At 46.1% G+C, this 14,790-nt stretch overlaps 1 protein-coding gene across 1 annotated transcript in view; it reads right to left on the bottom strand.

The window, feature by feature from the left end:
- The window catches only part of LOC126353850 (uncharacterized), a 233,863-nt gene that overhangs the window by 18,441 nt on the left and 200,632 nt on the right, over window positions 1–14,790 (bottom strand). The window contains exon 7 of the mRNA XM_050003006.1: window positions 11,432–11,645. Within this exon, the coding sequence (XP_049858963.1) occupies window positions 11,432–11,645 (214 nt within the window). The remainder of the gene's footprint in view (window positions 1–11,431; window positions 11,646–14,790) is intronic.

Below are 14,790 nucleotides of genomic sequence, written 5' to 3' on the forward strand. Positions count from 1 at the left end.
ACAGTTCATCAAGAGTAGTGCCTGGCGTATTGCGACGAGCCAGTTGCTCGGCCACCACTGACCAGTCGTTTTCAATTGGTGAGACATCTGGAGAATGTGCTGGCCAGGGCAGCAGTCGAACATTTCACGTATCCAGAAAGCCCCGTACAGGACCTGCAACATCCGGTCGTGCATTATCCTGCTGAAATGTAAGGTTTCGCAGGGACCGAATGAAGGGTAGAGCCACAGGTCGTAACACATCTGAAATGTAACGTCTACTGTTCAAAGTGCCGTCAATGCGAGCAAGAGATAACCAATGGCACCCCATACCATCACGTCAGGTGATACGCCAGTATGTCGCCAAACACGGATGCGACCATCATGATGCTGTAAACAGAACCTGAACTCATCCGAAAAACTGACGTTTTGCCATTCGTGCACCCAGGTTCGTCGTTGAGTACACCATCGCAGGCGCTCCTGTCTATGATGCAGAGTCAAGGATAACCGCAGCGATTGTCTCCGAGCTGATATTCCATGCTGCTGCAAACGTCGTCGAACTGTTCGTGCAGATGGTTGTTGTCTTGCAAACGTCCACGTCTGCTGACTTAGAGATCGAGACGTGGCTGCACGATCCGTTACAGCCATGCGGATAAGATGCCTGTCACCTCGACTGCTAGTGCTACGAGGCCGTTGGGATCCAGCACGGCGTTCCGTATTACCCTCCTGAACCCACTGATTCCGTATTAGGCTAACAGTCATTGGATGTCTACCAACGCGAGCTGCAATGTCGCGATACGATAAACCGCAATCGCGATAGGCCACAGTCCGACCTTTATCAAAGTCGGAAACGTGATGGTACTCATTTCTCCTCCTTACACGAGGTATCACAACAATGTTTCACCAGGCAACGCCGGTCATCTGCTGTTTGTGTATGAGAAATCGGTTGGAAACTTTCCTCATGTCAGCACATTGTAGGTGTCGCCACCGGCACCAACCTTGTGTGAATGCTCTGAAAAGCTAATCATTTGCATATCACAGTATCTTCTTCCTGTAGGTTAAATGTCGCGTCTGTAGCACGTCATCTTGGTGGTGTAGCAATTTTAATGGCCAGTAGTGTAGTATCCCTCACCCACTTCCACGTTCTCCTTATCTTTATTCCTTTCCCACTGCACCGTCTCCTTAACTCTTTCGTAACACTGTTCTCTCACTGTCAACATGTTTCGCTGTCACTGTGTCCCTTTTTCTGGTTCACTCTGTCACTAGCTCTTTTAGCATAAAAAAGCATAAATATGTTTACATGTCAAAATTTATGGAAAGTTACTGAAGAAGGTAGACTGAGGCAGCTAGCAGCCCACTTTTCAGTCAGAGTATTCTAATAAAAAGGAGCCTTTTCTGTGCTCTGGTAGGAACATTACTCCACTGGCTCCCTTCTTCTTCCACTACCACAGGCCATGTCACTCACATGAAACGTACTTTATGGGTGAGTAAAATTTTGATAGTACGAATACAGTTACGGGAAACTGAAAAACGCAAAAACATATAATTTTACACCTTGGTCGCATTTCTATGCGCACAAAAATTTCCCCTGTGCTTTAGTACTACAACAACGTGGGGTTACCCGAAACATTCCGATGATAACGGAGAAACTTTACAGCATATTTCTCTGTGCTGCGTCACTTTATGGCTCAAATGGCTCTGAGCACTATGGGACTTAACATCTTAGGTCATCAGTCCTCTAGAACTTAGAACTACTTAAACCTAACTAACCTAAGGACATAACACACATCCCTGCCTGAAGCAGGATTCGAACATGCGACCGTAGTGGTTGCGAGGTTCGAGACTGTAGCGCCTAGAGCCGCTCGGCCACCCCGGCCGGCTACATCACTTTATAATCTACGTTTTCGTCTCACGCTGAATTTTACGTGTATAAATAGCGTAACTCTGGACTACTGCATCTCGGAAACGAATAAAGATATCAAGGAAATTTTCAAGACTGTTCGAAATCAGGGTCTTAGATATACACTCCTGGAAACTGAAATAAGAACACCGTGAATTCATTGTCCCAGGAAGGGGAAACTTTATTGACACATTCCTGGGGTCAGATACATCACATGATCACACTGACAGAACCACAGGCACATAGACACAGGCAACAGAGCATGCACAATGTCGGCACTAGTACAGTGTATATCCACCTGCTATTCTCCCATGGAGACGATCGTAGAGATGCTGGATGTAGTCCTGTGGAACGGCTTGCCATGCCATTTCCACCTGGCGCCTCAGTTGGACCAGCGTTCGTGCTGGACGTGCAGACCGCGTGAGACGACGCTTCATCCAGTCCCAAACATGCTCAATGGGGGACAGATCCGGAGATCTTGCTGGCCAGGGTAGTTGACTTACACCTTCTAGAGCACGTTGGGTGGCACGGGATACATGCGGACGTGCATTGTCCTGTTGGAACAGCAAGTTCTCTTGTCGGTCTAGGAATGGTAGAACGATGGGTTCGATGACGGTTTGGATGTACCGTGCACTATTCAGTGTCCCCTCGACGATCACCAGAGGTGTACGGCCAGTGTAGGAGATCGCTCCCCACACCATGATGCCGGGTGTTGGCCCTGTGTGCCTCGGTCGTATGCAGTCCTGATTGTGGCACTCACCTGCACGGCGCCAAACACGCATACGACCATCATTGGCACCAAGGCAGAAGCGACTCTCATCGCTGAAGACGACACGTCTCCATTCGTCCCTCCATTCACGCCTGTCGCGACACTACTGGAGGCGGGCTGCACGATGTTGGGGCGTGAGCGGAAGACGGCCTAACGGTGTGCGGGACCGTAGCCCAGCTTCATGGAGACGGTTGCGAATGGTCCTCGCCGATACCCCAGGAGCAACAGTGTCCCTAATTTGCTGGGAAGTGGCGGTGCGGTCCCCTACGGCACTGCGTAGGATCTTACGGTCTTGGCGTGCATCCGTGCGTCGCTGCGGTCCGGTCCCAGGTCGACGGGCATGTGCACCTTCCGCCGACCACTGGCGACAACATCGATGTACTGTGGAGACCTCACGCCCCACGTGTTGAGCAATTCGGCGGTACGTCCACCCGGCCTCCCGCATGCCCACTATACGCCCTCGCTCAAAGTCCGTCAACTGCACATACGGTTCACGTCCACGCTGTCGCGGCATGCTACCAGTGTTAAAGACTACGACGGAGTTCCGTATGCCACGGCAAACTGGCTGACACTGACGGCGGCGGTGCACAAATGCTGCGCAGCTAGCGCCATTCGACGGCCAACACCGCGGTTCCTGGTGTGTCCGCTGTGTCGTGCGTGTGATCATTGCTTGTACAGCCCTCTCGCAGTGTCCGGAGCAAGTATGGTGGGTCTGACACACCGGTGTCAATGTCTTTTTTTTCCATTTCCAGGAGTGTATATTGTAAAAATAACAGCCATTTGCAGTGCATAGCTACCTTGGAAACTGCGCCTCGGTTTTCGTAACTAATAACCGTGTTTTCTGAACCGTCTATGAAATGAATGGTGCCTTCATAAGTCCCCTAAGACGCACCATATACCACATCGAATGCAAAAAGAACCAACCAATTGCTCCATTTTCTCAACATGAAGGAATATGTAATATTCAATACGCGCACCGTAGGATAGTTACAGTAAGCCAATCATTCTGCTGAGTATAGAGATAGACCGAGGGCTATCCAAAACACTTTCTGTCACCAAAGGAACCCGAGGTTCGAGCCTGGAAAAAATCCCGTTTCTATGCGCTGCGTCTTGGTACACATTAGGTAGCATACGTGCCGATTAGCACTTCAGCACTACTGCACAAGGTGGGTAGTAGTAATGATATTTACATTTCCGGTATAAAGAAAGATTACACAGCTGGTTTTTCATTCTGAAATCGTATTTGAATCAGCTTATTAATGACCAGATTGTGTTATGCTTCCAGGAAGAAGGAGAAATGTCTATCACCAAATGTCTCAATTCGACAGCAGCAGTGGGATATACGGTCATGAGGAACGGTCAGTATTCAGGGATATGCCAGGAACGATCATTCGAAGCAAAGAAGTCTAGTAAATATGGACCCTAAAATGCATAACCAAAAGAGCTATGAGCGTTTCTTTATTTTCGATACTGTGAAACAAATCTCTTTTACTGCTAGCTCTTTGATTCCCGTCTTTTGAGGGAGGGGGGGGGGGGGGGGTGGCGGGCTTATGGGCGCTCAACACCGAGGTCATCAGCGCCCGTCTTTTGAAAGATGGCAGTACGTACCAAAAGAAGAAGAAAAGTTCAATAAGTGTGGGCTCTAAAGTGCATATCTTAAGAGCTATAAAGACTTCATCTTCACTAACATGGAACACATCTCTTCTATTGAACAAGTGCTCATAGCGCTTAAGGTGCACATTTTAAGCACATGTTTACTAGGCCTTTTCGCTCCACATGAACATTACTGTCATATCCATGAACCCTGACCGAGCGGGGTGGCGTAGTGGTTAGCACATTGGACTCGCATTCGGGAGGACGACGGTTCAATCCCGTCTCCGGCCATCCTGATTTAGGTTTTCCGTTATTTTCCTAAATCGCTTCAGGCAAATGCCGGGATGGTTCCTTTGAAAGGGCACGGCCGATTTCCTTCCCCATCCTTCCCTCACCCGAGCTTGCGCTCCGTCTCTAATGACCTCGTTGTCGACGGGACGTTAAACACTAACATCCTCCTCCTCCTCCTCCTGAACCCTGAATGACGATCGTTCCTCCTGTACAGGTTGTAGTGCAGTATCCCGTGGTATTACCGCTCACACTAGTTGGGATTTTACGAATGACACATGACGATGGTCTTAGGAAAGCTGCACTCAACGCCTTGGGGAAAAAAAGGCTCCAAGCACTATGGGACTTAACATCTGAGGTCATCAGTCCCCTAGACTTAGAAATCCTTTAACCTAACTAACCAAAGGACATCACATACATCCATGCCCGAGGCAGGATTCGAACCTGCGACCGTAGCAGCAGCATGGTTCCGGACTGAATCGCCTAGAACAGCTCGGTCACAGCTGCCGGCAAACGCATTGCAAGAACTCAATGCCCGCACACGAGAAGCACCTCATAACGCAGATGCATTGTTCATTAAACCGTGCAGGGTCGTGTGGCTACGTCAGGAAATGAGCTTCTTTGCGACAAGACAAGTACCCGTACCGACAGTGCGACGTCGTCTGGAGCCTCTCTGGCTGTCAGCAAGGCGGTCATGAGTGTGCAAGAGGGGGAGGTGGCCCGGCACTGGTGCAGCCAACAACAAGACTGAACGCAGAACTGATACCACGTTGCGTTTCCAGATGAGTCACATTTCTGCATCATGGTGGACGCATCAATGTGTGGAGGATCCATGAAGATGGAACACTGCCAGATTACATTCGACTTCATCATAAAGGCCCAGCACTTAACATGATGCCATCGCCTGCAACTGAATATCACCTCTGGTTAACGTAGTTGTAATTTTGACTGCAGGCATTTCATTTGTTACGGTCACTTCTGAGCCCTAACTCCAAGGTCTGTACAATTTTCAATTTTCAACCAAATAATGGATTGCTGCGCTGTGCCTGTGCTGTCCTGACCTAGCTCGATACTTTTTCCCCAGTATAGGGTTACGAGGGTCTTACTCGTCATTCCACATCTTACAGTCGTGTCACGCGCTGTTGGGAAAAGGCCTTGTTTACAAACAGAGAAGTTTCTACATGGACAGTGCGATGAGGCTGCAGCAGTACAGTCAACACGACGACCACTGTTGCGTCTCCTCGTGGCGTTTCAGTAGAGTCAGACGCGTCAAAAGAGGTGCACTTAATGACAACTGTGGATACAGAAGTGGCGCCACGTCGTATCTTCAGATAAATACTCTTTCTGTGTACAGCATCACGACCAACTTATCCCTCTGTAGAGGCACCGACAGAAAGAACGTTGTCGTCATATGAGTCTAGCCCTGCGGAGATAGTATGGAATGCCATTGGGTACATATCAGGAGTACCTCGGTTCACACAGCAGGTGATTTGGAAAGAAGCCATAATATTTGTGACATCTTAATGGTGGCTGTACCTCATTTCGAGATTTCCTTGACATCATCAGTTAGCAATATAACACAAAACAATATGTTCTCCACGTGGCCTACCTCGATACAGATGTTGTTCGTCTGTTATCTTGGTTAGCACATGTTTCAGATGTCTCACCCATTGAAAACATCTGGTCACGGGTTCCCAAGAGACTGTGACGCCACCATTCGCCATCAGCTATGGACGATGAACCCTGGCATGGAGTTGCAGCATTATGGAATGGTGTACACGTGTCTGTCATCCAACCTCAGTTGCGCATGCATTGAAATCTAAGAATTCTTCAATTCTGCCCTTAGCCAACATCCAACTGAACCATTTTTCCTACTGCTGCCAACGAATTTCGTATTCAGGCAGAAATCTAGTTGCATTTATCAAGACATTCAATGTACTTTTGGGAACCATCCGTAAGATATTACCCGAGAATCTCAATCTCATGAACTAAAATCGATGTATATTCGTACAACACCTAGCTTCATATCATTACGTTCAGTATCTACAGTTCTTTTAACAGATATTCAGGTTAACCCTGTGCACCACGTAACTGCCAAAGTTGTATTCATGACAGTAACAAATGATACACCACGTCACTCACAAGTGAACAAGGTAGGAAAGTGCCTGCTAATAGCGACCTTAGCGTCGGAGGTTGACAACCTCCCGAAACAAATCAGAAGTGTCCAGAGATAGACCTAGGCAATATCATCTCTCACTATGAACCCTCAAGTGTACAATTTACATCTTATTATATGTGATTCCTCTCACTTCCCAAAAGCAAAAGTATCCATCTTCAGGTTTGTTCTGGATTGCTAAGACGAGCTGTGTTTATCGGTGGGGCTTTCCTGAACGACTCTTGTAAGGAAGCACATTTAAGTCAAGTAGCTAAGTCTTTAGAGACAAAGCAGAATTGCAAACAATGTAAAGATAGTACTTTCGAGAAGGCGTTAACAAATGCTTTCGTTGTTGCACTGTGACGAAATGTCACGGTTGGTTATCTGCGTTTCCTCCTTGGCTGTAGGGCGTTCCTTTTGAAATCCCCACTTCGCGCTCTGCTGTTTTCTTGCCCTAGCCAGAGGGCGCTGTGGCGTTGCTGCGGCCGGCTGCCTGCCGTGTTTGCTGGAGAGCGTCGGTCGGCAGCAGCGACTATGATTGCGGACGTCTGGAAGCCGACAGGAGGGCACGCCGTTTCGTTCATGGTTTGACGTGACTCGTGTCAGGTGTGACGCATCGTTAAATCCGCGATAACAGCCAATGTTGCTGTCTTGGTCGCAGGTGGATCCAAGGGGATGAGTCCTGGTTGTCCGTTGAAACTCCTATCATACGGATATCATCGGACTTAAAGTAAGACGTTTTGACCATTATTTGCGCCATTTGCAAGCCACTGGGGATTCCGGAGTCTGCAGTAATCCGGTGAAGATTATTTGTTTCGTCGGTGTGTAAATAGTTCAATAAGGAGCAGTTTATTTAATGTTCACTTTATACTCGTGTACTGCGTGTGCTGCTTGCGAGTGTAAACTTGACTCTCACGTTTGTCTGTTGATTTTGAGCGCATCGTCAAATACTGAATCCAAGTAGTGACATTCAGTTAATTAGCAGGGTTCTTTCTTGCCTCGTCACGACGCGTGTTAAATGGCAAAGTAGAATTGTAGACCTTAACTTGCTACCTCATTTGCGTCAATAACAGAGCCTGATCTGTTAACGAATTTAGGCTTGTGGTAAACAAAGGTATTTAAGTATGTTCCTTTACAATAGTATCTGAAATGTGTCAATGATTTATGTTGCGCTAGTTGATTCTAGGGTACGAATGGAAATGTTGGCACGTCTGCCGTGTAAGGGAATTCTGCTAGTTTTGGTTGTTTTGGAAACTTTAATTGAGCGAGAAACTAGTGTGCTTCAGTCCTGCCTTGCGTTAAGGCTATATAGGGGCTCTGGCATTTGTACTGCAAGCTGCAATATCATCCTGTTGTTCAGTGGTTGTTTTGTTCTCAAACTACATGTTTGCCCTAAACGTGGTTTGGGCTGGCCATTTCGCCCCTCAGCATTATACATGGGTTTTAGCTGAGTGTTCAGTCTATTGACTGTCAATCGCACGCCACATCGGTAATGGTCAACCTGTCATCAGTTGATTTCAATGCTGTAGTTAGTTGTAAATTAGTATTGGTTCCATTACCTTCTCACCAGGGTTCTTGCTCGACGCTTGTCTTTAAATACGCTGCTAACCTCGTTAGCGCATGTTGTGTTAGGTGGTATGATTCTGCCGTTCATAGTAATTCATGCGACAAAACCGAGTAATACCTAAAGGTAGATGCCACCGAAGTGTTCCATGGCAGCTTCCTTGTTTAAAATTCACTAGCTGTTTACGTCATGTCACCGGAACTCTAGCGTTACAAGTTCAGCTCTTCGTCAAGAGACGAATGACCACCATAATCATTATGTGCTTGTTATACAGTGTCTTTCTCGCTTATGTGAATTCTGTAAGTGGCGGAGTCTAAATCATTCTGTTACTCACGTGGTACTGGGGGCGCACTGTTTGTTTTGTTGCACAACTCCGGGCCACAGACTACCATTGGCTGTACTTCCTGCTTATTTTTGCGTTGATCTGTCACTTTTTATTGCAGAATATCTTCATGAGGATTGTAGAGACTGATCGTAGAGACTGAAACCATATGTTGGATAATGATTCTATGGCTGCAAATATGCATTCAGTCCAATGTAGATTTGACCTAAATTTTTTCTGGAAATTAGTAAGCAGCACCTCTGGGAATGGTTTTTATACGTAAAAAAGAGTAATTGCACCACGATTCTGATACTAACACAAATATTTATCAAGCGACATATTTTTGCTGGCTCAAATACTCACGTCTTATCCTCAGGGACACTCATACTTTTAATAGCCAAGTGATACTAATAATCAGGGGGTACCTTACATAATGAGGCGTATAAATAAGCGTGTCGAGAAAAAAAGCTCTTGTATAACTTCAATAACACGTAAAATCTTCCATTGCTTAAGAATTATATGAGCTGCGCGACAACGTATCTATTCATATCTTGTTCCAGAGTAAAGACGATGGTTCATCCCATGTACTGTATTCAAGATACTCTCCTGATAGCTGAAGCTTATGTTTGAATATTATGTAAGTAGTTTTTTAAAATTGTTTCTGTCGACCACGATATTCATAATCTACATTTCTCATTGCTCACGTTGTTACGGACGATTGTTCAAACCACAAACTGGCTAGCACCGCTTATAAATAAGCTCTGCTCTGATTCCACAGCAGAGTTATGAAGCACACCTGGATCACTAAAGGAGACGAAGGACATTTTTGGGTGAGACTTGAGTTATGTCACTAAAACCGCATCGCACTTATTCCCTGTTACGAGAAGTGAGAACAGGAGCCCTGTGGTAACAGTCCGTTGAGCAATATAATTTGCAATTCAGACTGGTGAAAAATTTCATAATATTTGGGCGACAGGTGACAGCTGGGCGCTCGTAACCATGCGTCAAGCTCCTTTAGACAATTATGTTTACGAAAACGTGGAATCTATCCCAATTACATGGAAGAAGATGACAGGCGCAGCACCAGTGGCTGTGAACTTTAGTCTCCAGAAACACTCACTAACGAGAGTAGTGGTAATCTACGCAGTGACGCGCTACATAGCCTTACAGTTCCAATGTTTCTGCGTGTGCGATGTGGGACACGTAATATGCCAAGGACGTTCTTTTTGTACTTTTCATTCTGTACTCCAATGGTCAGAGTGGGCTTTTCAGCTTCGGCACATTAAAGACTGACGGGTTGGGCGAAATGAAGTGCTAATCCCAACTGAGAATTGTTTCGTCGATTGCACATCACAATTATAATGAAGTTTTAAATTGATAACACTGCCGTAATTGCCCCTATAGATACATTTTTAGATATTGCCACTGTAGCGATTTCGGCTTTTGGCTTATTATCGAGGGCAACTGGGAAAAATATCAGTATATGTCAGACACGACTGCATAAGATATCATACAATCCTACAATTCAGATCTGTACAGGAAATATTATTGTCAAGATAAAAATTAATTTAGTATATGTGTTTCTTTGTATGTATCCCGGTGTGAGGACAAGAACCATGTATGTTCACAGCTCCACTAAGAATCTCTCAGGGGACAAGATATAGGAGATTAAATGGTGCCTGGTAGCAATTCTAAATCGAGTGCGGTGAGGATAATGTATAAGTGGAGCATAGACGAATCGGGAATGATTCTAGCAACGATACTGGTTATGAGTGAGGAACTCCACCGAGATAAGTGACTTCCACAGAGGACAGTTTGTAATGGCACATCGTCCGGGTACGAGCATCCTGGAAAGGGCGAAGCTGACCGACTCTTCACGTGCTTCTGTTGTGAGTGAGTATGGAAATGGTGTGACCACAAGTAGGAGAAAGTGTTGGACGCCCATGCCTTATCACGGAATGCGGAGGTGGGATCGTTCTCGCTCTGTAAAGCATGATAAGTGGTGATCTGTGGCAGATCTGACGACGGAGTACAAGGCTATTTGTCGATTATTCACAAAAATATAACTCAAAGAAACTAGTTTCATATAACTGTAATTGTAGGGCTGCGAGGCAAGGAACGTTATACTGCACAGGACTTACAGAGCCCATTTTAATATCCTTGGTGAGTCTGAGTTCTTCTTAAAATGCTGCATCCGCTACCCACTGATACCCTCAATGACGTATGAAACGCATCAGTCGTCATCGCTAAACTTGAAGTATCATAGCGTTGTGAAACGACGTAGAACAATAGGTCACATCTTTCTCCTGTGACCAGACTGTACAGAAAAATTTACGCGCCACGTCATAAAGAAAAAGCAGACACAAGATTGTAACTTCTAACCACTTGAAACAGAACACGTAATGTGGAACTAAATCAGGAATTTCTTCGTTGGAGGATCAAATTGTGGTTAAGTGTCATCATTGATGAGGCATTGTCACTGTTAACACATGATATTCAGCATCCGCTACTACTTTGTGCCAAGGGAATTGCATTTTGTTCTTAGTCATAACCTCATCCTCTCGTCTTTCATATAGAGTGTTATCTTTCTGGACGATCAGCTTCTTGTACTTGTGTATTCATCGAATGAGACGGGTTGCGATTGAAGCAACAGTCTCATTCGGATGGAGCGCTAGGCAAGTCTTTCTCTGGCGACAGTGATTTAGGTTTGCATGTGTTCCCCTAAATCTGAGAAAGTTCCATCGTCGTTCTTATCAAATGAAGGTCAGTCTCTAGCGACCCTTTCCTTTCTTGAGTAAGATTTACCTTGATGTCGTTGTAACCCAGCTAACTACCTCCTGATAGCGTGTACTGCAGTGCCTGACCTTCCGGGGGCAGCGAGACGTCCGCGGTGATCACCAGCTGCACGTCGCCCTCGCCGTCGACGCTGCTGTAAGCGGCCACAGGCGCCAGGCGGCGGCCCGCCTCCTCGTCTGACGTCACCCGGCTGGCGGCCGGGCTGAGCCACGCCGCCCCCGCCGCCTCAAGCAGGCCGCGCAGCGTCGCGCCTCCGTCCTCCCCGGACGTCGCCTCCAGCTCCTGCCACGACACATCACTCTCAACTACCGCGTGCACTTACACAATAGAAATTCCAATGTAGGGAGAGTACGTGATTCTGCACATAAAATCATTTACTCGCCACCATACTACATCCACGTCTATACTCTGCAAACCGGTAAGATGTGCATGGCAGAGGATACTTCCTATTGTACCGCCTGTCAGGTCTTTTACAATTCCATTTCCACGTGGAGAGCGGAAATAATGACTGATTAAATTCATCGAATTGTAACTAGTCCAATATTGTATTGTCACTACTGGATAATTCAAAACAGACTTTAATATGCTCCTACTTTGCTCACTTATACCCGCTTCTTGAAACATTTACGTAAGCTTTCACAGGAAACTTTATTCCATCTCCACACTTCCACCAGCTAAGTTTTTTCAGTATCTCCTCGATGTTCTCCCATTGGTGAAACAAACCATTGCCTCTACGAGCTACCCTTCTTTGTACTCTTATGTGTTCAGTATCCCTTGACAATCCTGTCTGCTATGGCTCCTACTGTATCTACATCTACATATATACTCGGAAAGCACTGTGAACTGCAAGGCACGGGGTACGTTCCATTGTACCAGTTATTAGGGTTTATTCCCGTTCCATTCAAATATGAATCGTCGGAAGAAGGGTTTGAATGCCTCTGTGAGTGTTGTATTTATTATAATCTTGTCTTCACGATCCCTATGTCAGTCACATGTGAGGGGTTCTAGTACATTCCTAGAGTCATCATTTAAAGCCAGTTCTTGAAATTTTGTTATTAGACTTTCTCGGCATAGTTTAAGTAAATCTCCAAGATTCTGCAAGTTCCGTTTCTTTAGCATCTCTATGACACTCTCCCACGGGTGAAACAAACGTGTGAGTATTCGTGCTGGCCCTTCCCTGTGTACGTTCAACATCCCCTGTTAGTCTGATTTGGTGCGGCTCTACACGCTTGTGCAATATCTCCTTTATAGACTGACTGCACTTCTCCAGTATTTTACCAATAAACCAAAGTACCACCTGTTTCACATACGACTGAGACTATGTAATCATCCCATTTCATATCTCTCTCTTTTTTTTGGTCATCAGTCTACTGACTGGTTTGATGCGGCCCGCCACGAATTCCTTTCCTGTGCTAACCTCTTCATCTCAGAGTAGCACTTGCAAGCTACGTCCTCAACTATTTGCTTGACGTATTCCAATCTCTGTCTTCCTCTACAGTTTTTGCCCTCTATAGCTCCCTCTAGTACCATGGAAGTCATTCCCTCATGTCTTAGCAGATGTCCTATCATCCTGTCCCTTCTCCTTATCAGTGTTTTCCACGTATTCCTTTCCTCTCCGATTCTGCGTAGAACCACCTCATTCCTTATCTTATCAGTCCACCTAATTTTCAACATTCGTCTATAGCACCACATCTCAAATGCTTCGATTCTCTTCTGTTCCGGTTTTCCCACAGTCCATGTTTCAGTATTCATATCTCTACAAAGTGTTAAACCAAGATGTTTGAGTTTGCCAATTCCAGCTTTGACTCCTTGATATATATAGTCATAGGATATTATCTTTTATCGTTTTGTGAAGTGCACAGTTTTAAATTTCTGAACACGTAAAGCAAGCTGCTAATTTTTGCACCACACTGAAATCTTATCAAGATCTGATTGAATATTTAAGCAGCTTTTTCAGACAGTACTTCGTTATACATAACTGCTCATCTAAAAAAGTCTGAGATTACTATCAATATTATCCGCAAGATCTTTAATATAGAACGTGAACGTCAACACACTTCCCTGAGAATCTCTATCCAAGATAGCGTGCTGCGTCCTCAATATCAAAAAGTTCTCAACCCACCACAAATTTCGGTTGGTACCCCATATTATCACACTTTTGACAATGAGAGTGGGTGTGGTACTGAGTCAAATGCTTTCCGAAAATCAAGAAGTATGACATCTACCTGACTGCCTTGATTCAGTATGTCATGTGGGATAAGTGTGAATTGGGTTTCAGTAAATATTCCCAAATTTCAATCAAGAACTGGGATGATGAGAAACATAGTAGATATCCTCGGTGTAGCAAAGCAGCTTAAATCAATTAATAAAGGAAAGGCTTCCGGTCCACATGGTATACCAGTCAGGTTTCTTTCAGATTATGAAGACGCAATAGCTCCATATTTAGCAATTACACTCCTGGAAATGGAAAAAAGAACACATTGACACCGGTGTGTCAGACCCACCATACTTACTCCGGACACAGCGAGAGGGCTGTACAAGCAATGATCACACGCACGCCACAGCGGACACACCAGGAACCGCGGTGTTGGCCGTCGAATGGCGCTAGATGCGCAGCATTTGTGCACCGCCGCCGTCAGTGTCAGTGCTTGGCGCCATGCAGGTGAGCGCCACAATCAGGACTGCATACGACCGAGGCACACAGGGCCAACACCCGGCATCATGGTGTGGGGAGCGATCTCCTACACTGGCCGTACACCTCTGGTGATCGTCAGGGGACACTGAATAGTGCACGGTACATCCAAACTGTCATCGAACCCATCGTTCTACCATTCCTAGACCGGCAAGGGGACTTGCTGTTCCAACAGGACAATGCACGTCCGCATGTATCCCGTGCCACCCAACGTGCTCTACAAGGTGTAAGTCAACTACCCTGGCCAGCAAGATCTCCGGATCTGTCCCCCATTGAGCATGTTTGGGACTGGATGAAGCGTCGTCTCACGCGGTCTGCACGTCCAGCACGAACGCTGGTCCAACTGAGGCGCCAGGTGGAAATGGCATGGCAAGCCGTTCCACAGGACTACATCCAGCGTCTCTACGATCGTCTCCATGGGAGAATAGCAGCGTGCATTGCTGCGAAATGTGGATATACACTGTACTAGTGCCGACATTGAGCATGCTCTGTTGCCTGTGTCTATGTGCCTGTGGTTCTGTCAGTGTGATCATGCGATATATCTGTCCCTAGGAATGTGTCAATAAAGTTTCCCCTTCCTGGGACAATGAATTCACGGTGTTCTTATTTCAATTTCCAGGAGTGTATATACAGCTGCTCGCTCACAGAAAGTGCCGTACCTAAAGTCTGGAAAGTTGTTTAAGTCACACCAATACCCAAAAAGGGAAATAGGAGTAACCCGCTGAATTACAGGCC

This window comes from Schistocerca gregaria, chromosome 3 (assembly GCF_023897955.1).
Source record: "Schistocerca gregaria isolate iqSchGreg1 chromosome 3, iqSchGreg1.2, whole genome shotgun sequence".
Taxonomy (NCBI): domain Eukaryota; kingdom Metazoa; phylum Arthropoda; class Insecta; order Orthoptera; family Acrididae; genus Schistocerca; species Schistocerca gregaria.